The sequence below is a fragment of the Thunnus maccoyii genome, chromosome 10 (assembly GCF_910596095.1).
Source record: "Thunnus maccoyii chromosome 10, fThuMac1.1, whole genome shotgun sequence".
In the NCBI taxonomy this organism is placed as follows: Eukaryota; Metazoa; Chordata; class Actinopteri; order Scombriformes; family Scombridae; genus Thunnus; species Thunnus maccoyii.
In genome coordinates, this window is record NC_056542.1 from 14,328,361 (window position 1) to 14,355,646 (window position 27,286).

At 42.5% G+C, this 27,286-nt stretch overlaps 1 protein-coding gene across 13 annotated transcripts in view; it reads left to right on the plus strand.

Annotated features, from left to right (window-relative positions):
* fam131bb (family with sequence similarity 131 member Bb) overlaps window positions 1-26,557 on the plus strand; it is a 52,467-nt gene extending 25,910 nt beyond the window's left edge. For 7 of the 13 annotated variants that reach the window (XM_042422993.1, XM_042422992.1, XM_042422994.1 and 4 more), the window contains 7 exons: window positions 12,322-12,359; window positions 16,567-16,669; window positions 18,481-18,705; window positions 18,908-19,048; window positions 21,567-21,877; window positions 23,038-23,301; window positions 24,882-26,557. In XM_042422993.1, the coding sequence (XP_042278927.1) occupies window positions 16,573-16,669; window positions 18,481-18,705; window positions 18,908-19,048; window positions 21,567-21,877; window positions 23,038-23,301; window positions 24,882-25,097 (1,254 nt within the window). In that variant the 5' untranslated portion in view covers window positions 12,322-12,359; window positions 16,567-16,572 and the 3' untranslated portion in view covers window positions 25,098-26,557. Of the gene's footprint in view, window positions 1-3,339; window positions 3,499-12,321; window positions 12,360-14,588; window positions 16,145-16,566; window positions 16,670-18,480; window positions 18,706-18,907; window positions 19,049-21,566; window positions 21,878-23,037; window positions 23,302-24,881 lie in introns of those variants that run through there. The other 6 variants (XM_042422987.1, XM_042422989.1, XM_042422997.1 and 3 more) reach the window with 6 other exon arrangements.
* The last annotated feature ends 729 nt before the right edge of the window (window positions 26,558-27,286 follow it).

The following is a 27,286-nucleotide window of genomic DNA, read 5'->3' on the forward strand; positions in this document are numbered from 1 at the left end:
AATGTTTTGCTTTGCCAAACACACATCACATAAACGTTACGAGTGCAGAGATTCCATGCCACCCACACACAAATATAAAACATCCAAAAAAAAAACTGTGTGCTGAAGAATTCAAGTGAGTATAAAACTGTCAGCCAAAAGTATCAACTAAAAATACACTTAATATCTATCTCCCACTGGCTAAAACAAAGCTAATCACACATGCACAGCCATTAGAGGACTCCTTATCAGAGGCTGCCTCTTTTCCTAACAATATTTATATCTCTCTCTTGTCCCCACCCACCTCAAAAACAACCCGCACAGCATTTCCCACCCATCTATCTTTTCCTCTCCTCTTGCCTCTACTCACTTCCCTTCCCGTACTCCTTCCTCACTAACATTTTTTTCCCTCTCCTTCTTCGTGTGAAACCCAATGCAGGCCGCTGGCTGTCAGACACACCCCCCCCCTCCCTTCCACCTCAAGACACACACACACACACACATTCTCCGTCTAACTAACTTGGCGGCTCCGTAGGGGCAAATGCGTAACATGTGGTTCCAATTAATACAGTAACACACAGGTTCAGCAGAGCACAGAATAAAGACAGAGATATATGGAAAGCAGGGAACAGTGACAAAGTATTCTTTTTAAACTCTTTTTAAAGGACTTTTTTATAAAGAAAAATTGGTTAGCCTACTTTTAGAATGACTTTGGAAACAAGCCTTTCCAGTCATCAGTGCAGAACGTCTTTGGAGTGCCTGAACAAGATAGTATTAAAGCTGTTATTCATTATCCTTGAGGTTCAACCAACATAACAGCCAGGAAGATGATAGACAGATAGTGACAGGTACATGAAAGTCACTGATTACAGGAATGAGGTGTGTACGGGTCTCGGAGATAATATTAAACACGGAGCAGTTGCATTTAAATTCAGCGCAGCATCATCACCCCCAGATAAGAAAACAAGAGACATGCTGACAGGAACATGATAGCAGTCGTCTGTGTCGTGTGTTTCATGCCAGCGTACATGCTTTGTTAGCAGCGGTGTGAATATGTGTGTGTGTGTGTGAGAGAGAGAGAGTTGGGAAGAAGCGGGCAAAGATGGTGAGAGGCAGTCATGTCTGTGAATGGCCCATGTATCACGGGTGAGATTAGTGTCAAGAATTCCTTCCCTCTGTGGTTGACCTTGTCTCGCATTGATGGTCCATATCATAGATCACCACGTTGTCACAGGTGTACCGTAAAGAACGTGTGCGCGCATGTGTGCAAGTAATCTGACCGAGCTTGTGCGCAGGGTTAAGTAAGTCTTACCTTCGATACAGAAGAATGTGCACAGAAAATAAGAACCAACTATGAATCGTATTGATAAGGAAAAGCAGGATAGATACAAATTAACCCGTGATTTCAACAAAAAACATAACACGGTGAAATGAGGGAGACTGGCTGAAGCATTATAGAGACTTCCAGACAGACACAGAACGATGGACAGATGGATGGGGAATAGAAAGCCAGAGAGGGAGACGGAGGCTGACGACAATAGACTCCTTCAGCAGCAATTACACATCTTAGAGGGGAGTAGTAGTGTTGTTTTTTTTCTTTTTTTTTAAACCAGAATCAGGATGTGTGAGCCAACAGCCCAGAGCGAGGCTGACCCCTGCAGCAGCCTATAACCTCGTCTCCTCTCCCGTAGTGGGAAACCAACAGAAAGAGTTAACACACACATCTATATATAAACCCACAGTGCAGGGATTGGCTGGATTATGTGTGATTTGATATGTTCGGCAAGTCACACATCCACATCCATGTACATCCTGTATCTCTTTCTTGTATCAAACTCTTAAACTAAGCGACTGCATTGTTTGTCTTGTTGCTCCGTCCATTCTGAAGTGCTAATTTTTTATTTCACACAGCATTCTCTCCACACCTCTCCTCTCGCACATGACTCAACTGTTCTTTGCTTTCCTTTTCCATCACTCCTCCCATCTGCCCGTGTCCTTTTCTCTCCGTCCTTCCATCTGTCCTGCTCTCTTCCCCCTCTTTCTTCTTCACCCAATGTGTGTAAAGTCAACAAAACATGACTGACCACACATGCAACCCCCCCACCCCCCCACCCCCCACCGCTTTCTCACTGTCCAGACTGTTCCTGCGTCATTTTCTGGGCAAACACTTATAGAAATAGCACATATAAATTTGAGCCAAAGAGAGGGGTAAGGGGTTGCCAAGACAAAAAATGAGTCAGAGGGGTAAGAAAGACTGGGAGATGTGATGAAAAGAACTAAATAAAAAGAAAGAAACTAAAATGAGACAGGTGGATTGAGAGGGAAGGTTTTGATGTGAGAGATGTAGATAAAAGAGTCTCTCATCATTGTTTTTTTTTTTCACCAGAATTGAGGGAAGGTAGGTAGTGGGAGTGGAGGTAAGAGGAGCAAACACACAAAAAAAGGAGGGGATAGAGGATTATCTGGGGATGTGATTCAGAATGAACAGAAACAAGAAACAGGCGCAGAGATGAGTGAGGGGCGGATCAATACAGAGAGACGACAGAGAAAGAGGTGGAGACTCAGCAGCGGCTTGACTGTGAAGGAAAACCCTCTGCTGTTTTTTTTTTTTTTTTCTTTTCCAGGATTGTTTAGTATTGGTGTATGTGTGTGGATTTTTGGAGCTATCAGTGTGAGAGAGAGGGGGGAGGGAGGGGAGGAGGAGGCTGATTGAGAAGGAGATGGAGAGGGGAGAGGCGCGAGGAAACCGCTGCAGTGCATTGTTAGGCTGAGCGCACACAAGAGAGGGAGACAGAGAGAGAATCCCCCATTTTAGCTCAACAATATTACAGCAGTGCAGAGATATCTTCAACAATGGCAGCCGGGCACTCTCAGCACTGTGCTATTGATCTTCTAGTGGCAACCTAATACACACACAGTCAATCTAATTGTTGTTTTAACCTCTCATTAGATTTAGTGCCTGTGGTTGTTTTGAGCTTAATGGGTTTTTTTTTCTTTTTTTTACAAATTATCTAATCATATGATCATTGTCAATCTCAATAACTCAAATTGTTTAAATAAATGTAGTGATTGCCAGACATTTTAAACTGAATGTTACAGGTAACACATTGGCAGTGATATTGATACCTATTATTAAAAAAAAAAACAAATATGACAAATATGTTTTAAATAATGATAATAATGCCTCAAATCTTTATTTAGTCATAATCTATTTCCCTCAGGCATACTGACTTACTAACTGGATCTCTTCTAAGACACTGCACCGGAGAGAGCGGGAGGGAGCGATAGAGAGAGAGAGAGAGAGGGGGAGAGAAGGAGAGAGAGAGTGATCGAGCAAGCGCAGGAGGGAGAGAGGAAAAAGAGAGAGCACAGGAGAGCAAGAAAAAGAAGCCGGAGCCGAGAGAAAGAGAGAGTCGCAGGAGGAAGAGGGAGAATGCACGGTGTCTGGGTAACACTTCCACGCTTGTATCCAGGGCCTTTGTGAATACACCATGGGATGCATCGGCTCCAGGACATTGAGTAAGCCCCACTTCTCTTCCTCTCTCATTGCGGACTAAGGGGGGGTTGGGGCACGAGGGGGGGGGGGGGGGGGATGGGGGTCCTGCAGGAGCGAGGGTTTGTGTAGGGACTAGGATTTTGTATATGTAAGTGTATATGCGTGTGTGAGGTGCTTTGCTTCTTGCCCTTTGCTGTGTGTAAGCAAGCTGTGGATGTATGGTCACAGTAGCTGTACACAGGCAAGATGTCAGAGACGATATGTGTTAAAATGTGCTACTGTGTGTGTGGTTGCATCCCCCACCTCCCTTCCTACTCCCCCCTCCCTCACTCCCTCCTCCCATCCCTTGATTTATGATGCTGTTTGGCAGTATGTATATGTGTGTGAGTAGGAGGCAGAGAGGGATGGAGAGGAGAGAGGCGGGAGAGAGAAACGCTGTGATAGTGCTTATTTATAGGGCGGCATGGCTTGTAGAATGAGAGGAAAAAGAGAAAAGGGAATAATGTCATTGTCAGGGGTGTTTGCACAGTTTGTTATTATTTGCACATATGATAGAGATAGAGAGGGATAAAGACACAAGCAGCAGAGGAAGAATTTTAGTGCGGGCAGACAGGGAGGAGGGGAGATGGACGGATGGTGTTGGAGAGAGGGGGAGAGGGAGGGGCAAATACGTGCAGGCGAGGGTGTGTGGGATTGATGGGAGGTTTCAGGTGAGGGCCCTCCTGGATAAACCCATAGATGATTTAGTAAATCAACACGAGGACTGCTGTTAAGCAGGGACAGACTGGGAGGGGTTGTAGGTAAACAATCAATTGTTTGCATGAATCTGGTTCAGATATGTTACAGTGCTTATTCAGGTGCTGCACACATCTTACTAGGTAGAAGGAATCACGCTGAAAGGTAAAATAAACACAGACTTCCTATGATGTTCAATATTAATGAGCCACTTAGCACGTCAGACCGTTAAACATATTTACGGCTAACCGTCCGTCTGAACTCTACGTCATTCTGAGGAGAGCATAACCTCATGAATGTCAAAACCAGAGGTTACAGACAGGATCTCCAGTGTGCTTCACCATGTCCCCCTCCCCTTTTTTTATTAAAAAAAACTAAAAGTAAATTCTTGATGGAGAGCATTTTAAAAATATCTAGGATCAGCACGTGCAGCGGAAAGAGTACTACATGACACAGTTAGGAGGCAGGTGTGAACTGAATACAGCACAAACGGTGTTAGAGCAGCTCAGGCCGCCCAGATTAGAGTATTTGACACATTGCAGAGCAGAAGAAGAGCACAAGGTTGGGATCCTCCTCTGTGAACACTCAGGTCAAGAAAAGAGACCCTGCAAGCCCGGCGACTCATGCTGCTGAAAATAATGTGATTGCAATAGACAGAAGGCTTTGGAAAGGTGCCACTGTAATCTGATTGTAGGCCACCCGAATACTGATGCTCATTTTTTATACAAGTTATCACAGAAGCTGAAGAATCCAATAAGGCAGCTCAATATGTAGCAGTGGTACATTTTCTAATCAGGGATAAGTGATGAAGCGCTGCGATAAAGGAGAATATGCATGAGTACACATCCAAAGCACACTGTAGGCCGTCAGTGCCATGTAGTAGAGATTGCACATCTACTTAATGGAATATTTTACCAGTTTGTTTAAGAGGTATGCTCTATAATCTAACATGAACGTGTATAAAAAACTCATATTCTCCTCATGGGACTACAGCGTATGACACCCTCTATCCGTAGACCCTCAAAGAGAAGGAACACCAGGCGTTTTCAAGCAGCTTGTGCATCCGAGTCTGTGACTTTGTTGTCAGCAGCAACGCTGACAGTCTAGAGGTGTGGTTGTGTTTATCCTGGGTGAGAATGGCTTTAGTGTGTGCTATTGATCGGCCTTCTCAACTGCGGTCCACGCTGCCAAGCAGAGATCAACAGGAGGGAGCAGCAAGACAGCAAGGACTGAATCTGTCTTTGTACAGGAGTAGCCCTGACGTATCTGTCTGCCTTCCGGTAACTCTATCTCTCCCAGTTCCATTGTATCTGGGAGTGCGCTCCGTGGTCAGGCCTGTGATATCTATTTGTACCCACACACTGCTATAGTAGGTTATCTAGTCCTCGTAAAAATCATGGCTCTGTGTAGTACGTCTGCGCCCAGCAGGTTGACGTACTGCATAGTGTCCAGCAGGAAACTGTACATTTACATTTTGTTTCTGATGTCAAAGGTGATGTCACATTTAAAAAACAAATTTGGCACCGTTTTTGATTGTTGGAATATTAATAGAAGTCTTTATTATCCCCTGTGAGGAAATTGCTTTACCCTTCACCATCCTGAACATTGACATCACTTGTTGTTAAAAGTGTGCCTGTTTTAACTATATTAACAAGAAAGGTTCACTCACACACAAACTCTTGGCTTAAAAAGCTGCATCATGGCAATTATTAAATGTTGAGGACACTGATACATGCAGGCGGAAATAAAATCAAAATCACAAGTATATGCAAGTGAAAACTTCAATGTAGTAGTAAAGATAGTTTCAATTGATAGGTATATGAGGTCATGGCTGTGGGTCAAATGCAGTGGAGCTGAGTTAATTCAAAAATAGTCAGAAAATGAGGGCTGGCATAAATACCAGGGTTGGGGTTGGTTCAGTTTTAATTCAGTGTGACTCTTCTTCAAAGTTTAAAATCAGATCTTTTGCTAATAAAAGGTTCTCTTACATCGATTTGATCTAAAACAATCGTTATTTTAGGTTATGTGAATAAGAATTGTACTGATGCTAACCCTTTTTACACCCGCTTAGCCCAGATGCCCCTCACCAATGCTGTTACTGGGTCAGGTGAAGACAGACAATGATGTGCAGTAGATGAGGTATCTGCATCCATCACCCCTTTCAGAGAGCGAAGGCCTTAAGAAGCAGTCGATGGGAGGTGCACATTCTTCTTCACCTTGTCAGCAAGGAAAAGGCGCCGAGATCGACTGCAAAATAACCACAAACAATGTTTTTGTCTGTGAATCAGCTTGTGTGCAGCACACACAGCTTACGTATGCTTCATTGAGAGCAAATTTCAACAGCTGCCAACACAATGTTAGTAATTATGTTTCAGCACCATGGTGTTGATCACATTTCTAGATAATACTGTTAGACATAAGTGTGCTAAAAGCCACATATAATTTTTCTGTATACAGCAGGCCACCCTATACTTGCGACTGTTGGAAACATTATTCACCGTATAAATCAGGGCATTGTGTGCAGTATGAATATAACTGCTACAGTTCAGCCTGCAGCGGTGAAATTATAGATATGTGGGATGTTATGACAACTCTCACCTGTTTATTCAGCCTCTGAGCAGACTCTTTCTCCTTTCACTTTCTCTAAGTTAGCTTTGGAGAGATGCCACTGCTGACACAACACTTACTGATTCAATAAGCACTAATAGCCAATTCTGTACAGTATGTGTGTGTCTGTGTATGCATGGGTCTGGGTATCAAACCTTAATACTTTTATGGTACTGATTGAAATGTGCTCATAGCACATATTAATTGGTAAAAGTTTGTATCGAATGCCTGGTCAGATTCATACTTTTGTTTGCTTGCTCTTTGATCAGATAGTTCCTGATTTAAATCAAAATGAGGCCAATTTTTGACTATTTTATTCAGGAAAAGTTCTTTTATGGCTGTTTCTGTTCAGACAACATTTGAGAACTTTGGTCTTTTGTGAATGACCTCAAGTGTGCATGTGCCTTTCATATGATTGTGCTTTTGCTGCCATATTTATGTGCATGCTGCACCATGCCTTAACATGCCGGCACTATGACCCGCATTTGCCAGTTTTCAGTCTGCCTGTAAACTGGCAAATCTGGCAGTCGGAAGTGGAGGCTGATTGATTGGCTTGTGTCCAGTTTGGAAAAGCCTTGTACACATGAACACATTCAAGGTGAATGACTCAGTGATGTAGTATCGTGGAGACACGGTGGAATCTGATAACCCTTACCTGTGTACGTGTGTGTGTTAGTACGTGTGTGCGTGCATGTGTGTGGTCATACAGCATGCTTAAACATCCAAGGACTCTGTGTCATTTTCTCTAATGTGTGCTATTATAGTTTGCCTTGTCACTGGATGTCAGGTTATACGCCTGGATCATTGTGGGTAGGGAATTAATCCTAAATGTAAATGGGTGTGTATGTGTGCTTGCGTTTATGTATATCATTTTGCGCTTTTATGCGTAAGTGGCAGATCAGAAATAAGAGGCCTTTGTGTGGGCACCTGATGGCAGGCGTTTCTGTAAATAATGTGACTCAGCCACAGAGTGAGTAATGAAATTGAAACATAATGCAGTGAAAGAGAGAATTTCATCACTACAATCTGATCTGTGTGTGTATGTGTGTGTGTGTGGGAGGGAGGGGGGGATTATATTATGTAGGAGTGTGCGTGAATTTATGTGCATTTGTGGATGCACTCAGCATTAGTGTGCGACCAGAACTGATTGTCTCAGTGTTATCTGCACCACTTCAGCGCTGATAAAGAAAAGGGCCATGTTCTCTAAGATGGGAAGTCTCTTTGAATATCAAAGAGCAAGAAAATAAAGATTTCCTGCTTATAAAGTGATATCTGCCTCACACTTAACTGGTTGATTTCCTGCTCCTCTGCAGGTTTTCATCCCATCATCTAAACAGAATCAGATACAAGTATTATTTCCATATCAGGTCTACATGTTTATTATATATTTAGCAAGCCATTAGGATGTTTATGTCAGGTTTATGATGCTGGGCTGCAGCTGCCTGTGCCAAGATACTACATGCTGTAGGTTTTTAGTTACCACAGTCAGTGCACTAAGGAGTGCATCAGTGATGGCCATATTCATGCCTAACAGTTAAAGGAGGCATGTCAGGCCTGCCAATGACAGGGGCATGTAGGTTGAGAATGGTATTTTGCCAAGAAAATGGCAGTAACTCAGGCTGTGCTTGTCAGCTCCCCTGCATGTATGTCCTGAGACACACTTAGCTCCGTTTCCTCTACCAAACTTTCCCAACCATCTGGGCTCCGGTCCTCAGCTGTGCTCTCGCTGAACTCTGGAGCTCAGTAACCCGGCATCTGCACATATCGCTGCAAGAGGGCTGCTATCCAAGCCGGTACCCTATCGTGGCAACCAGCCTTACTGCAGCTTTCACAGTAAACAAGCACCAAGCCCCCCTGGTTCCTCGCCGTTATTGCCGCAGGGCACTGGGAGCAAAAAAAGACAGATGACGCTCAAATGCTTCCCACTTCAGCGGGAGCCGTCAAGCCACCACAGTCAGAGCTGGAGTTGACAGTGCAGGCGCTGCAGATCTTTGGTTGTTCGTTACGCACGGCCGCACTGCTCCCTCTTTTTTTTTTTTTCCTGTGCTCCTCTATCTCCCCACCCTCCCTCGCTCCTCCTCGCTCCTTCTCCTCAGCTCAGCTAAGCCTGACTCCCCTATGACCGCAGGGGGGTATCCAGCGCTGCACCGCTGTGTGTGCGGGGGAGGAGGGAGAGCGCCAAGGGAAGAAAAGCTTGCTCAGAGCTCTGGTCATGTGTTCCGTTGTTGTTGCTGTTTCCTCAAGGAGGTATCCTGCCTGTCTTCTCAGAGCAGAATTACGCATTTGCTTACTGTGCTGCTGCCGAGAGTCCAAGAGTGTCACCTAACTGAGAAATACGGAGCGTGCCATAGCCTTAGAAACCACTGAGATGCTGCTTAATGACCACTGACCTATCATTTATAGAGATATTTTGAGAACTGTAACCTATAAACAACTCTGACAAATCACAGCATGATACAGACGTCCAAACCCTTGTGGCTCACTTCACAAATAGCACATGCTTTGATGTAATCTCATTTGAGGCTGGAGCTCACAGACACTAGATAATATACTGTACATACAGCTAAAAAGGTATGCACACTGTACTTAATGTTTCTGGTCCATTGCTGTGTAAAGGCTGGAGGGCTTCCCAGTGGTGGTTTGCACTGCTGCAGTCCAGAGAACTCTTTAGCCATATTGTGATTCATGTGGTGGAGAGAGTGACTGCTAATCTACTAATTGACCAAATGAGGTTGAGGGACAGAGAGGGGAGAGACTGAGAAAGTGAAACAGAGGAAGAGAGAGAGGCAGCGAGAGTTAGAGGCATTGTGTGTGTCCCTGTGTGTTACACTGTACGTTGCCGTGGGCCCAGCTGTGTGCGTGTGCATATATGTTCACATACAGTTTGTGTTTGCAGGGCAGATTTTTAACCCCGATGGGGACGAAATCTGGGACACTCTCCCACCCAGGCAGAAAATGAGACATCTCTCTGTCTAACTGATATCAGCCAATAAATAACCACATCACACCACACTCCACAGTGCCAAAAAATCAAACACGGCTGACTAATCCCTCTGAGGTCACACAGAGTTCACCTCTAATAGTGAAAGTGGCACTTGAATATAAATGTGGCCATCCCCTCTGAAAATGGCTAGACAGAAAGGAGTGCCTTTACATCCGCAGTATGGGGGTGACCGTTAGCTGATCCAGAGGAGTTTCACTGAGAGCGATGCTTTCTTTTTCAGGAACACCTCATTCACACTCACACAGTTTCTCACAGTTTGATAGAAACAAGGTATAATTGCAGCAGAGCAGGGAGTACTGTCAACAGCTGCTGTTAGTGCCCTTAAACACCGTTAAAACAACCAGACTGTAAAAAAAACAGTAGCTGACAAAGTGCCCTGCATTCATTTGCACATTTCAGCCATTTAATGGTGTATTTTAATTTTTCACCAGTCAAGCGATTAAGAGTTAAGTATATTCTTTACCAAAACAGCGAAAATAGAGTTTGACAGGAAGGCACATTTTCAATCCGAAATATTAATGTTAAATTTAGTGTCAGTTTCTTAGAAACAATGAGCAAAGGCATGTTTGTCTTACACTGAAAAACTGATAAAAGAACTGAAGAAGCCTTTTGAATGAGTGGCAAAACATCTTCAAGACTCTAAACCTTGACTTAGCAACTCCAGACATACCATGACCTGGACGACTGATAATCTTCACAGACAGGTAACAGAATATCAATTTCTCCACTGACGGAGACGCTGATTGAAACCAACCAAAGGATATCGTTGTATTTTACACAAGGTGTGTGTCTTAACTGTTGCTCATCGTCCTACACCTGAGAGTGGAATGAAGTTTGGTTTAGATACTCGACATTCAGTTGATAGTCATATCACCACTTCTGTAAAGTTGAAAAAGGTCCATCAAATATTCAATATTAAAGAGGTACTCCAACAATTAAGTGTTGCATGTACAACTGGGGGATTAGCAAGAGACAAGAATCCTAACTTTGACACATAAATTGGTGGCATGTCCCTTTAACGTGAATTTACTCTGGTAATGTACAAACCAACCAGCTATATTTATACAAATTTATGTACATTCTGCTGAGACATCCAGAAGTATTTAGGGAAACAGGGAACGGTGATAAAAGAAGAATTACACAAAGTGGATTGAAGGAAAGTGGGTCGAACAAAATGGGAAATAAAAAGAAAACTGATTGCTCCTGGAGGTAACTCTTACAATGGATGAAATAACACAGAATGATAGCTACAATCTGTAAAAAAGGAGACTATTGACATTAGATTAGACTGTATTAATTGTGAGATTGTGGAGCAAGGTGTTGGTGATTTATAGTTGGCACACACTTCCCTGTGTGAGTAAAGAGGGTCAATTTCTGGAATGAAGTGTGTCCCTTGTCTCCTGCCCTTGCAGTGATCTGATGTGACTGGATGGAGTTCAGAGGGAAGGGTAATATTTGAGAGCCCAACGGAGACAGAGCTGAGCTGATGTTTTTGAATCACTGGGTCAGTGGGTCAGAGACATCACTGGACATCCAGAGAGCCAACTGACTCTCTGTGTTTCTCAGAGCTCCCAAGGAATAGCTCATCATTGCCAAATGCAGCTGTGAAAACACGATTGGCTCAGCAACACACATGCAAACACGCTCCCATACATACACACACACAGGGAGTGCTGATACAGAAGTGAGCCCCTCTGAGAGTTGCACACGGAGCACAGACCCTCTGATACAGAGAACAGGCACCTAGAGACTGAAGCTGTGTTTAAACTCCATTACCAGCACAGTCTCTCTAATTAAACCAATGTTTTAATTAGGATTTGGACAGTTAGGAAAGAGGAGGGATAATAATGTTCATTTAGCCAACAGAGAGTATGAATTTCAGATGACTCCCAGTCCCATCCACAGTACGCCTGGTGGATGGCTTTGTGTTGATCTGCCATTGAAACTTCATAGTGCATTAAGTGTTATGCTGGTGTCAATTTCATATAAATGAACCGGAGGGCATAACAATATTTATCGAAGAAAGACTTTGTCGATTAGACTCCATCAATAGAGAAATCGTAGACATCTCCTGGAACATCCTGGAGATAATGGTGGCGATGGAGATGTGGTGGGTTGCTCAATAGTAGGTCTAAAAAACTGAATTTCAATGATATTTAAAGAAAGACGGAAGAAAGGACAGAATGGAATAGGGACAGAATAGGAAAGCGGAAGTGACAGAAGATTCAAAGCGGAAGAAAGAGCAGAAATTCACCCGAACACAAATAAAAGCAGAACAAGAGAAAAAGATCTTCCTCACTGAACTTTCACTAAAGCATCATGAATGGTAGAAATTATAGATTAGTGAACATTTTGTGGTAGCAAGGCTCCTTTTGTGATTTGATTCAAGGTTTGTGTTTTTTTTTTCACAGAACTTACTTGAATACAAATTAAAGTTCCTTCTCTCCTCTCTCTCTCTCTCTGTTTGTCTCTGTCTCCCTTCCTTTTACCCTGCTCTCAGCGGCAGATGGCGTGCCAGTCCAGAAGGATGGGGAGCAGGTAAGTCCTCAGCGATCCCTCTGACTCACCCCTCCTCCAGACCTCTTTCCAAAAGTGGACTGCTTTGCCACTCCACCTGAGGAACCAACATTGCTGCTGACTTAAAACCAGTTTCACAGGCAGCTACATGATGAGCTACTGCTTATAGAAGCAGCGCACCCCACCACTGTAGCTCTCTGTAACTCAAGGTGCCGGTGCTTATGCTAATAGATTAGTAAAGTAGCACACATTATCATGTCAATGTCAGCCGCTTAACTTCCACTACACTACTCTGCTCGAGATGGGGTGGCGTAGCTGGAAGAATGAATGATCGTCGGTTCGGTTGGCTCATTGCTGTCGCTACAATGTCTGTTGCTTGCTGTCCATCTGAAAGAGTCACTGCTCAGTGCTGGTTCAAAGCAAAACAGCAGAGGAATCACTCCCTCTTTCTCTAACTTCCTACACAACATTACTACATCCTCTCCTCTCCTCTCCTGCTGCTATACTGATCCCCTGCCCTCAACTGATCCCTCTGAGACAGGACACAGGAGATGGAACCATTTTTGACTAAAATGCAGAGAACTCTACTTTTCCACCAAATGCACTGTGGACTGATTCCATCATTTATTTATGCATCGTGTCCCAGAACGCCCTTCGGAGGAAAAAACAGCCACAGCCACACACGCACACACACACACACACACACACACACATCAGCGTTGTCAGGGCTATTAGAAGGAACGTTGGAAAAGCTGCTTCAAGGGGCCCAGCTCTGCCACTCAAGTGTGTTAAATCTCTCATCACACCCACTCCTGTGGAGGGAGAGTAAGAAAGAGCGTGTGAGAGAGAGAGAGAGAAAGGCGAGCAGAGAGCCAGCGAGGGAGGAAGTGGGAGCAAAGAATAGAATTACAAGAAACAGAAGGAGTGAAGAAAAGAACGGGAAGAGGCTGATATCGATTAACATGAGCTATCACTGTACATGCTGGATGTAGCTGATGGAGATAGTGAATGGTATCCTGGTAGTTGCTCTCACATTATGTCAGTTAGCATTAAATTACAGACTCTTTTACAGTCTGTTGACCAGCGGTGGAAAGTAACTGTTGTTGTATTTACTCAATCATTTACTGAGCTTACAGTTTTGTGGTACTTGTCCTTTATATTAAGTATTTCCACTTTATGCTTTTTTTAACTTCTACTCCACTATGTTTCAGAGGGAAATACTGTACTTTTAACTCCACTAGGCCCACATTTATTTGATATCTTAAGTTAGAAATTACTCTTCAGATTAAGATTTTACATAAAAAAATCATCTTAAAAAATATGATTAATTATAGATTGAACAACTAACACTATGTGAAGTAGTTCAAATTAGCTCCACTGCAACCAGCTACAACATTATAATCAAGTCAAGTCAAGTCAGTTGTATTTATATAGCGCCAAATCACAACAGAAATTATCTCAGGGGACTTTTCACATAGAGCAGGTTTAGACCGTACTCTTTAATTTACAGACTCAACATTCCACCATGAGCTGGCACTTGGCGACAGCGGCAAGGAAAAAACTCCCCTTTAATGAGAAGAAACCTCGAGCAGAACCAGGCTCTAGGTGGGCAGCCATCTGCCTTGACCGGTTGGGTTTAGAGAGAAAGAGGGAGGAGAAGAGGCTAGAGAGAGACACAGAGAGGACACACAGCAATAATAACAATGAAAATAATAGAAATATGACTAATAATAATAGTAGTAGCAGTGGACGTCAAGCTGGACCAAGGGGACAGCAGGTGGTCCGCAGCCATAGTCAGCAGGCAGTCCACAACCAAAGGTCACCTGCGAGACGAGAAAGCGCAAAACTCTGGGGAAGATGCCAAGTTAGTAACAAGCATTAATGGGGCATGAATGTGTACAGATAGAGCGGGAAAGGAGAAGAGAGGAGCTCAGTGCATCATGGGAAGTCCCCCGGCAGAATAACTAGGGGCTGATTCAATGCAAGCCTGCGCCGGCCCTAACTATCAGCTTTATCACAAAGTAAAGTTTTAAGCCTACTCTTAGACGTAGAGAGGATGTCTGCCTCCCGGACCAAACTGGAAGATGGTTCCACGGGAGAGTAGCCTGAAGGCTGAAGACTCTGCCTCCCATTCTACTTGCTGCTTACACGTTAAAGCATCAATAATAATAAAACAATAACATAATAAACAAAATAATATAGCATAATGAGTACTTTTACTTTTAATACCTTCAATATATTTAGCTGATAATACTTTATTGAAGTCAAATTTGAATGTAGGACTTTTACTTGTAATGGTGTATATTTCATGTTTCTATTTTACTTAAAGAAATAGCTTGACAATTACGCTTATTGGCTTTCTTGCCTCAGTGAGAGATGAGATATTGAGATGCTGAGATATTGACACTCATATCTGTATGGTAAATATGAAGCTACAGCCAGCAGCCAGTTAGCTTAGCTTAAACAGGGGGAAACACCTAGCCTGGCTCTGTTTGAAGAGTAACAAAATCTGTCTGCCAGCACCTTTAAAACTCACTAATTAAGACATAATATCTTGTTTGTTTAATTCACACAAAAACTGAGGAGTAAAAACACAGCAAACAGACACAGATAGTGACTAGCTGGTGAACACAGCCAAGCATTTAGCAGCTAAGCAGCCAGATATTTATCTCTGGAGTTGGTAGCGACCAAAAACAAGCTAAGAGAGAGTGAATATTGGACAAACATTCACCAAGCGGCCAGAAACATGACTCCAAATGAATGATAATGAAGCTCCGTAACTGTCAGATGTTTGCTTAGAAGATAAACATATTAACTTACAAGTAATGATATATCAATATTGTGCTCAAAACTTGTGTCTGCTGCCCGTAATTGGTTATTGCAAGTTTAAGTAAAGGATCTCAGTGCTTATTCTACCACTGCTGTTTACATTGCAAGGATCCAAATATGTACAAAACTCTATTCTGTCAAGAAAAACACACTTGGAAAGGATATGTGTGATGTCAGGGATGTTAGAGAGAAGTGGAATATTTTCAGTCTGATGGATTGCTAATTTATGTTTGCTCAACTGTGTGTATATCGACAGGAAGGTGAAAACATTTCAGCACTGCTAGTAGCCCACCAGTATCCCTGGTCTAGTTAGTGTCAGTCCAGCTGATAGAGAGGAATGGTGTGGCAGAGACTGCTGCTTATCTCCTTTGTCCCCAGCATCTGTCTGTACACACACACACACACACACTGCAGACACTCTTCCTCCCGTTAGCCTCACTTTGTGTGTCTGCAGCATCAGATACCATTCAGCACAGCACTGACATCACTCTCTCGCTCACACAAACACACACACACACACACACACACACACACACACACAATTTTCCGCTGGCTTTCAGTGTTTTTGGCAGCACATGTAACTAGAGAGGAGATTCATTCATCCGTAGCGTATTCACTCTGCTATACATAACTACGCAAATATAAACTGATCCCTGTTTAATCCCCTCCCTTCTCCCTGTCACTCTGGTCCTTGACTCTTGCCTTTCTCGTTCCTGGAAAATCCTGTGTATCTGTCTCCTCTCTCCTCTCCCTTCTCTTAATTTCTTTATCTTCCTCTGCATGTCTAACATGCAATCCGCCCCCCATCTGTCGCGATCTCCCTATACCTCCTCCTCTCCTTGTCTTCTCCCATTTCCCACCCATGCATGTCAATGTTCTCTCTGTCCTGTCACTCTCTTACTCTTTCCCCATACCTCTCTCCTCCTATTTCTCTTCCTCAGCATGGACGATCAGAATTTTCATGGGAAGGAATCAATGTAAGTGTTGTGACACCATTCCTTCATCTACTACTTTTCTTTCTCTACCTATTTGTTTCTTTCACCTGTTTTGATTTAACTCACCACTTTAGCGATCAGCTCCCCGCCCCCCCCCTCCCTCACGACCCCCTCCTCCCTCACCTCAGCCTTACAGTCGATCTCTTTCGGTTTACTGTAGAGAGCACAATCAGAATCACTCACTGGTGCAGAGTAAAAAATGTACACAGTAACTTGGAATCAGGATTTGGGTAATGCTGATTTTCTCTTTTGTATTAACCCAACATCTCCATCACTTCTCTCCACTCACCCCTCTCTAACACACACTGTCTCAATGTCTTCGTGTGCCCTGTCACACCTCCCATACTATCCTTTTCTCCACGCTTTTTCCCCCTCCTCCATTCCTTTCTCTTCTCTCCCTCTAGCTGTCTATGGAAGACACCACGTCAATCCTTCCTCGGCTCAAGAGGAACTCAAACGCCTACGGCATCGGGGCTTTGGCTAAGTCTTCTCTGTCAGGTGTGTCAGGTGTGTGTCTGTGCTGTAACTGGTAAACCGACCCCATGTTGGCTCCATCCTCCACTGGGCACTGGAGTCAGCATGGTACCCGAAACGGGTTCCCCTGTATCACTTCCTCTCCACACTGTGATAACACTTGTCAATGACTCCATGTGAGTCATTGATGGAATGAATTCAGCCTGAAAACACAACACACACACACACACAGTGCGTCATCATACAGCTTGTTGCTCTAAGAAAAGGTGAGTGGTGAGTGGGAAGTGTAGTTTTTTTATATTAAATGGTTGTGAAATTGGTCTTTGTGGTGTCCTGAGCAAGTATTAGTTTGGATGTTTTGAACCATGTAAAGTGTCGTGCTGAACAGTTAAATATAGTGTAGTGAAGTGCTTTCTTTCAGTGCAGTGTGCTTGGTTAAATCCAGCTGTTTTGTGCAGTGCAGTTTATTTGAGTGCAGTTAAATGTATTTCAGTACAGTGCAGTGGAGTGCAGCTGCTGCACTGTGTGGTGTGGTACTGATTTGTCCCATAATGTATTCCTATAATTTATTCATAAGTCTCATCTCCATGTGCCACCATCAGAGAGAATCCAACAACCAAGGATTTACTGTATGTGTCATCGTGTGTTGGTCACATGAAATATGGAGCACAGCCATTATTGAGATATCAGCTGGTATGAGCTCGGATGCAGGGAAGGGAATTTCTTCTTTAAAAAAAAATGTATGTTCTGCAGTGTTTGCATGAGTCAAGTTTTCAGATAGAAAGCGAGGAGAAAGAGAGCAGTTTTATGCTTACGCGGCGCAGCTTAGCAGAGGTGTGAAAGCTATCATGTCAACAAGCCAACCTCTCATTACTCATGCCTCACAGCCACCTCACCCCAATTAACCTCTTCCATTCCATGATGCACCTTTGTCAGACAAGACACATCCATTCCCTCCTCTCCTTCCCACGGTTTTTACATTAAACACATGAATATCACCTCAACAACCTTTGTCATTTAGCTATTCTCGTAATCCATGTTCACGAGGACCCTCATTTAACTACAGATATTTGAATAGTAGGATTCGACTGATATGGGGTTTTTGACACTGATTCATCTTTATTTGAAGCTGCAAAAGCTGATATTTTATGGCAATATTAAATATCCAATGAATTTGACGTTTATATGTCCCCAAAACTCCAAAGTTAATCAGTTTTTATTCAGTGTTTCACGCAGAACTTTTGAGGCCAAATATCAAAAACAAATGTACAAAATGGGACTTTACGTAAAATTCTCGTTTGAAAAACAGGAAATATTACTAAAAATGCATCAAAATATAATCATATGAACCTGGAGAATTGGATCCAGTTCAGGTCAATTTCTATCATAATTTTCAATTCAACAGTAAAGATGTGACCAAATAAACTTCATCATATTTGAGGAAATAACTGAATACTCAACCGTACCAGCTGCCAAACCAGTTTATCAGTCTAACCCTACTTGGTACCCATATTTTCACATTCCATCACAGCTTCCACGACCAAACAGCAATACACACTTGATAATAACATATCTACCTTATGTCTCCCCCCTCCTCTTTTTTCTTCTATTTGTCCATCCTCTGTTCCCACCACTTTATCTCCTGACAACATACCTGCTGCCTCACTCTCTTCTCCATTTTCTCCCATCACTCCTGTGTCACCCTCTCCTCCTTAAATCAAATCTCCCCTCTGCCTTACCTTCCTCTCATTCTTTCCCAAACACCTCACACTCTTGTTTATTTTGACCATCCTCCCTCCTTCTGGTCCCTCCTTCTCCTGTCCCTTGTCTTTTCCCACCACCAGGGGTGACCCGTACCATGAAGGAAAGAGTGACCAAGCCCACAGCCATGGCTCAGGGTCGTGTCGCTCACATGATTGAATGGCAAAACTGGGGTATGCAGACGGTGGGTGCAGGGGGCATCCCCCAGTCCCGCATCACCACCCAGGAGCGGGAAGAGGAGCGGCGGCTGGAGAACGACGCTTACAGTGACCTCAGTGACGGAGAGAAGGAGGCCCGTTTCGCTGCAGGTTGGGAAACACACACACACACACACACACACACACACACACACAGAAGAGGGCAGGCGCTCCACAGAGCCTGTTAACTGTCATCAGCAGAATTATGTGCTCATCGCCTCACTTGCTGGGATTTACTCCAGTTATTCAGCCAATTAAGCATGAATCAGGTCCTTACAATGATCCTGGCTTGTCCTTTGTGTTCTGACTTCAGGTATCTTGCAGCAGTTTGCGATCTCCGAGGCAACACTCCTAGCCTGGTCATCGATGGACGGAGAGAGCCCACGGTCGGGCTCAAACCAGGGCAGTGTGGCTCATCTGAGCGAAGTCAACCAGGAGAGCATCACCAGTCGAGGTAAAGGACTACAAACATGACCGCAACTCAAACTCAAAGTAACTTGTGTCACACAATTTAACAATCATTACATAAAGTCAAAGATTATGTAGCGAGGAAAGGAAGGAAGCCAGGAAGCCGAAAAAAAGGTTTAAAGCATATTTCCTAAAAAGGTCAAAGGAATACGTCAACGTTTTTAGGAAATATGCTTATTCTCTTTCTTGATGAGAAGATCAATACCACCCTTGTATTTGTCTGTTGTCGAAGCTACAGCCAGCAGCCAGTTGGCTTAGGAAAAAAGGCAAAAAATACACCTACCAGCACCACTAAAGCTCACTAATTCATCCACACAAAAACAAAAAAGAATCTGTAATATTATAGTTTTTCTCCTTTGCATACGCACAAAAAATGGAACTATGCACACAAAACTTAAAACTTTGAAGCTCCCGTATGAACAACAAGACTCCAGACTGCTAAACTCTAGGCACACTTTCATTGCTTTCACTCAAATAGAAATTCTAAATTACATTTTTGCCAAAGTCTACTTATTACTAGTTGGTCTCACTCACTTCTCACCTGTTCAAACTCAATTGACAAAACACTTAAATCACATGTCACATAAAAGAGGCCTCAGGTGACCTCTAATGTGTCGGGGGAAACAACGGAGCAGCATAGAGAACATAGAAGAAGAGTGAGAGCAAGAGGAGGATTTTTAATTTTATGAGCCTACGAAAAACTTTTTTTTTTGAAGTCAGTTCAGTCAGCTGAACATTTTACTGTATTACAGCAACAAATGTTACAGTAAAATGGAGGAAGGTGGAAAGAATCAGTTTACATAAGAGAACATGGTTTTGAGTGCATGTTTTGCAGTTTTGACAAAATGGTTAACTCTTCAGTTTTGTGTTTAGAGTTTTTAGAAATGGAGCTTTAGTTTCAGGGAATGTGTTTAAACAGTTGGGAAAAACTGTAAACTGAAGTATTAGTTGTTGTTTTATGGGGGTTATGTCTCGCACTATTCTTCCTGAAGTCTCCGCTGGTTGCCAGGAAACCTCACGATGACAACAAGTCTCAAGGAAGTCACTGCGCCCCGCAAAAGAAATAGTTCAGCCTAACACCCCGATGAACTGCAACTTGTTGTTTGTACTCTCCAGTTTTTATTTACGGATTAAACAAATAAGAACATGTCATTTATGAGCTTTAGAGGTCTTGGTGGTGGATTTTGTTATCTTTGGACTGAACCAGGCTAGTTCTTTCCTCCTGTCGCCAGTCTTTATGCTAAGCTAAGCTAACGGGCTGCTAGAGGTAGCCTCATATTTACTGTTTGGACGATTTTCTCATCTGACTATTAAGCGTGGTATTTAATTTAATTAACAACATACTGTAAGGACGTTTATCATGCAGCTACTTTAATATATATTTAGAAAATTGATACATGGCCAGCAAGCATTAAAACAGCTGTGTCAAATGTTAGTGTATGTGTAGGCGCAGATAAGCAGCTTGCAGTATGGCATGCGTCATGTTGCTTAGTAATGAGAACATATCGTTTCATCTCCTCTCTCCAGGCTGGAGGGTTAAGCTCATTATTAATTTTCACATTTTCCAACACGGACTGTTGCAAGTTAAACCGAGGCGCTGCATCTGCAAAAACAGCAAATTTAGACATTTTCATTCCACAGCACTGTCTCCTCTGTGCAAACTTTTTCTCCTCATAAAGTTAGAGGTGCAGTCAATTATATGTCACATTGTGCTTTGTTGTTGTAAGATAAACCTCCTTAAGGGTATGATGCTTCATTAATGCATTTGCATCAAATTATCTCATCATTTTTAAGATAAATAAACTTTTAGGGCAGAAAATGTTTGACTGTGTTTACTCTTGGGCCCAATTTATACCCTCCTCTCGATGAAAAGAGAACCTGCACAAAATCAAGACTGCATTATACAGTTTGACACAAGTGATGGATCAACAGTGTAAGGTGTGCCAGCGTTCAAACTGTATTCAATACATCTTTGAGAGTTTCTGTCGTAGTACATATCCAGCAGCCAGTGTGGAGATTTTTCTGCTGAGTTTTTTGGTTTAGCTCTAAGGCAAACCTACTTCTTCTGTCGAGCAGGACAGATCAAATCAAAAATTCAATACAAATCTCATTTAGTCTGCTGTGCTCAAAACTTGTCTTAATTGCATGATAACAGTTGAAACCAGATTACCTCGATGATATCAGCATTTCCACAGGCTAAAGTTGGTGATTAGAGGCTGGATATTTAGCAGTTTGCCTTACAGTTACTTACAGTTACTGTATGCTGAAATAAAATGCTGATATTTTACCAGGCCAACAATGATATGTTTTGGATTCAGTTGAAGTTCTTAGCATCAGGATTTCCTTTAGTTGTAAATTTCTTGGCATAATAAGATTATTCAGTCTACTGTACTCTTTGCTACTGAAACTTGATCAAAACTCTAACATACCTACTTCCTGTTATTATAATTTTACCCACCTGAAGAGCAATAATATCAGCTGCTGCCTTTTTCATTTTTTTCCAGATCAGATATTGCATCACTCCTCAGCAGAGGTGTGGCCTCACACATATGTCTCCCAGGGACACTACTGCCTCTCCTCCTCTGATGCCTGGGAGCCGATCAACAATGATCCCTCCGGTGTGGCGTCTCCCCCTGCTGGCTCCTACGTTATGGGGAATGATGGGTATGATGGGCAAGCAGCAGCGCACTTCCTGTCGCAGCAACAGCAGCAACAGTTCAATCTCCAGCAGCAGAATCAACTACAACAGCTGCAGCAGATCCAACAGATCCAGCACTACCAGCAACAGCAGCTCCTGCAATATCAGCAACAACAGGTGCAACGATAAACAGTTTAACATGGGGGTTGAGATTTGGTGTGTGAGCACATGTACTGTTCCTTTACTGCATTTCAATAATGCATAAACCTTGAGCACCTGAGCAATCACTGATGATCAGGAGGGTCATTTCAGAAGTTCAGAGCAGAGACAGGCAGTGACAAAATATTGTCAATATTGTTTCTGCCTGCCTATTGTCAGGTAGAAACCTTTTAGTTCCAGGTTCATGTATAACGTCCATTCAAGGTTTACATGGTCCTCTATATCTTCAGAAATCTTTCTAACTCTTGAGTGTGTAAAACAATTTAAAAACCAACTAGATAAAATTCACTGAAAATCTCTGCTAAAAAGAAATGCTGTTTTTTGTGGCTCCTTAAGACATGTTAGAGAACAACTGGGATATTTTAAGTAACTCTTTATTTTACTAGTCTCATAGTTTCCTGTGATTTCTTAGAGGGGAACTGATATAACTAAATTTATAGTAATGTTTCTGGAAAGGAAACAGTAATTTGGTATCAATTATTGAAAAAATTGAGTGTTCAGTTGGTAAAGATCTAATAAATAATAGCATAACCAAAAAAAAACCTTTTCATAAACCACAGCAAGTCAGCTGAATGTGTAAAAATGTAAAAATTTGTCAGACAAGTATGCATTGAACATAGAGAGTAAAGAGAAAGTAAAGTTTCCAATAATAGAGGGATAATGAATGAATATTTACTCAGGTGAGTGTCAGTGTAGTATTGCTCTTCTAGAAATCACTACTCATAAACTCAACAGAACTAACTTTCTCACTTACATCCATCCAAAAGAGGCATTAGTTTTAGCTTTAAACAGCCTCAATCTCATATATTCATCAAAAAGCTGTTTATCTCTTCCTGTGCACAAACAAAAGTAATATTGATCGGAGTCAAAGTCAGCAAATGATATACTGTTTAGTTGATAATGTATTCCTTTCCTGAGCTACGTTCTTGGCTGCCAACACCAGGTTTTGTGTATTATTACAAACTGCTTGATATTGTGTGACCTCTGTCGTGTCAGTGTGTAATTAGACTCCAGTTGGAAAACAGGTTACAAACAAGCAACAGATCTCAGTCCTTCCTCTAACTCTTCCTCCTCGCTCCTCACTTCTTCTGATCACAGTTTCATCTCTCTGTTTCTAGTCGCTGGAGCACAGGCTGCACAGTGCCAACCACTCTTTGCAAGCGACGCCCAACAGCACCATCCACAGTCTGGTCCATCAGGTTCACCCACCGCTGGTCGATCTGTGGAACACAGGGCAGATGGAGGCCTATCAGACGGAGGCGGGAGGCTACATGGGTGTGGCGGCAGTGGTGGAGCCGAGCCTCTGCGTTCCCTCTGGAGACGAGATGGTGGGAACAGAACACTCCCCGCTGCTGGAGCAGCAGGAGGAAGAGGAGGTCAAGGTGAGGGCTGATTACATAAATTTAGGACGGGTTCACAGTTTTTCAAGTCTGTCTATAAACAATTTTCAGGTGCCCAAATGAACACGGAAATAGATTTTTCTTTCCATAATCCACTTGTTCATACTGGCCTTTAGAAGATCCCTTCATAATGCACTTACAATGTAAGTGATGGGGGACAAAATCCACAAGCCTCTTTCTGTGAAAAAATGTATTTAAAAGTTTAGTTTAAGCTAATATGAAGCTTCGGCCGTCCGAGTTAGTCAAATCAAGTAGATATCTTTCAATGTTACAGTCTTTTTAGTGCCAAAGTCCCTCTTTTTGTTACTATACTTCCACTGCAGCTCAACAGGGAAACACAAAGAGGGAATTTGATGCTAAAAAGACTGTACATGTGACAGATATCCACTTGATATGACTAACTCAGACTGCTGAAGCCTCATTTAAGCTTCAGATAAACTTTTAAATGCATTTTTGCAGAGAATAAATGTGTGGACACACTGTGGATTTTGACCCCCATCACTTACATTGAAAGCACATTTGAAAAGGATCTATTAACAGCCAGTATGAACAAGAGGAATTATTACAGTGAGGGAAACCTCTTTCAGTCTTCATGTGGTCATCTGACTGTTGTTTTAAGACAGACTTAAAATATTTGTGAACCTATCCTTAAATATTTGATCCGTAGAGTGCTGAGCAAGCACTTAAAAGATCATCCATTAACTACAAATCATGTATCATTTACATTATTTATTCACCAAATCATCCTTATCATCCTAAATCATCCAGTTTTAAAGATTGATTTCCAGCCATGCAAGCAGCTATAGCCGGGTTTCAGTTTATGCCACTGAGGTAAGATAGAAAGTAGGTTATCATTAAGTCCTTTATGGAGCAACATTCTCTGTTTCCAGATTTATAATTTTGTGTTTTGGACTGTCAGCTGGACAAAACAAGCAATTTGAAAACATTGCTGTGTGCTCTGGGAATTGGTGGTGATCATTCTTCACTATTTTATGACTCAGAAATCTTAAATGTTTAAACTTCCTGAACGCATCAACAAGAAACAGCTTTTAAAACCGTCCCTGCTCACAACTACTGTACATCACCATATGAATATGATGTAACCGAAGAAGATAAATAAACAAACAATACGAGCCAAAAAATATTGAAAAAAAAAATACAGTTCTCGACCTTGGAATCACTGTAGCAGTTGTCATAACAAACTCACCACAAGGTCAGTTTTTTTTCACGAATGAGGTCAAGAATGAACTTCAAATGTCAACATTCAAGATGAAGTGGATGAGAAGTCCTTAATGTGCTGAAGTTGAATAGTTTAAGTATGTCCTGGTTGACCTTCATACTGGGAAATCAGTCGATAAACAGAAGACAGTTGGCAGTAATGTAAATATTATAATATTTGTAGTTGATGGGATAAAACCTGCAAAACCACCAGTATTGATCCTTCTTATGTTTAGTTGGTTAATTAGTAATTTATGCTGCAGTGCTAATGCTAAACAGCTACTGTGTGTGACCTAAGTTGACTGAACCTGCTGTGTGTGTTTCGCTCCGTCTGTCCTGATCAGGAGGAAGAGGTGACACTCTGCTTGGAGCCAGAGTCGGCCACGTTGACTCCGCCCACACAGCAAGGGGATGCCTCCGGTGGCAGTAGTCCAGGGCAACCGCCAGCAGAGCCAATCACAGAGCGGAAGGGCTCCGATGTCACCTCCGGCCTCGTTCAGACGCTAGAGGAGAGGGAAGAGGAGGAGGAGGGGCAGGCCGCTTCCATGGCAACCAACTGAGTTCCTGGCTGTCAAGAGACTCCTTATTACAAACTGACCAGGGAGTCAGCGAGGAATGAGCGTACTAATACAATATATATCTATTAATCTGTTCCTTTTTCAGGTATCAAAAACACAGTTTTTTTGGTTGCGAGATGAAATGGTGAGAAACAGATTTGAAAGCGGGACTCACAATGAGAGAAGAGCTGATGCAACAAAGGACACCTATTTCTTTGTAAGCCTTACATCCCAAAGGTAAAAGAGGAGAGGAGAGCGGTGGAGAAACTGAAGAGCAGGAGCAGGAGAAGGAGGAGCGCCAACTGACCGTGACATTTCCATCAGGGAAATTAAACCACTTTGAGATCAAGAGGGAGGGGGGCGGGAAGGAAACATGCATGCTTTTTATGAAGACAAGCAACTCGACCCTGTCATCATCTTATAATGATAAAGAAAATCTAACATAACAAAACATTATGAGAATAATTTTGTAATAAAGAAAAAAACAAAACAAACAACAAAACAAAAATCTATGTATTAGTGTATGATAAGATATAATAGTTTTCCTTCAGGAGAACTACTCTGTTTACAGCTGTTACTCAACATATTAGATAGTGTTTAATCAAAATTTCCCTGTTACATCAAACACACACAGTATACTTTCATAGTCTGAACAATAGCAACCCAAACAATTTCACAAACGATTAAAATAAGCTGAGAAAATGTTGGCATTTCAGTGAAATGCGGTTTAACCCTCTAAAATATTAATACATACTAATAAATTCTTCTATCATGTTGTGGCACCAGGATGCCTGAGGCACAACCCAGGGACAGACCTGTCCTGCTGTCTGCACACACTAAACACTGCACAGATAAGGATTGTACTGTACGATAGTGTGCTTCCTACTCTGTCTCTCTGTATGCATGTTTCTTCAGAGTACTATGGAGTATCTGTACTATACAGCACTGTATAGACTTTGCACTGACCCATAGTATCCCAGGTGGGGCCTGCGGTGCGGCTTGAACGGCAAGATTCACGGCGCGAATGACGGAGAAATAAAGACAGAGCCGCATAAGCGAATCTCTTTTGCACTGATGCAATCCAACAGATCTGAGGTTGTCTCTGGACTGTTGACGTTACCCGATTCCCACTCTGAAAGCTTTCAGCACCACCGACAACCAAAACCGAGCCACTTAACAACATGAACCCTCAGCTGCTTTTTCCATAGACGTAGTCGTGATTAATTGAGGATGACAACCACTATTTTGAATGTACTGGAAGACAGATGGCAGTACATGATCCGAGGCCGTTCTAAACCTTATTTTTTTTTATGTCTCTCCGCGGCCCACATGGGAGAGAATCAAATGCTTTCTTGAGAAGCAAAAGATAAACAAGGGATTCTGTGGGAAGGAGCTGTTGGAAACGGATTCATTGCTGGCTCACGTAGACCACCACTACACACACACACACACACACACACACACACATAAAAAAAAAAAAAAAAAAATCACACATGAATATCTAAATTGTAACCAGCAATAGACAGGCAAAACACTGGCTTCCCAACAGACCAGTGCCAGCTCTGTCGTATAGATGTAAATAGTCTGAGTATATAAAAATCGATTCTCGCTCACAGTCACAACTGTTCTAGTACAGTATGATTTATTTATTTTTTTACACCTCTTGGTCCCGCTTTATTTTGGGATTGCTCTTCAATTGCTCACAATTTAGGCCTGGATTTTATTTATTTTTTAATGTGTAACACCATACAAAGACAAACAGAGATCAAAACAGAGGAATGTTTGTGTTGTAAATAGAGCGATCAGTCCGAAACTGGAGGGCGGATCCATCATCATCCACAGGAGAAACAAAGGTCAGTAGGTGTGTAGGCTCACGGGGATACCGTAACCCCCGTGTGCCGCTCAATCAGCCAATCAGGGAACAGAACAGAAGACTAGAACTGAACACTAGAGCTGAATAGATCGGCGTCTTCCTGCTCATCGTGATTACTGTGAAGCAGCTGCCTGGAGTGTGATAGTGATTATAATGATGTTTGAGGAAGCATGTTTACATTTTTTCTTTACTTTTTTTTTTTTTTTTTTTTCTTTTCTTTTGCCTGAGGAAGAATGGGTGTTTTCCAGCGAGGAGGGGAGTTAAACAGAAACAGTGAAGAGAGACTTTCTGTGCATGACTCACTGACGAACTTTACAAC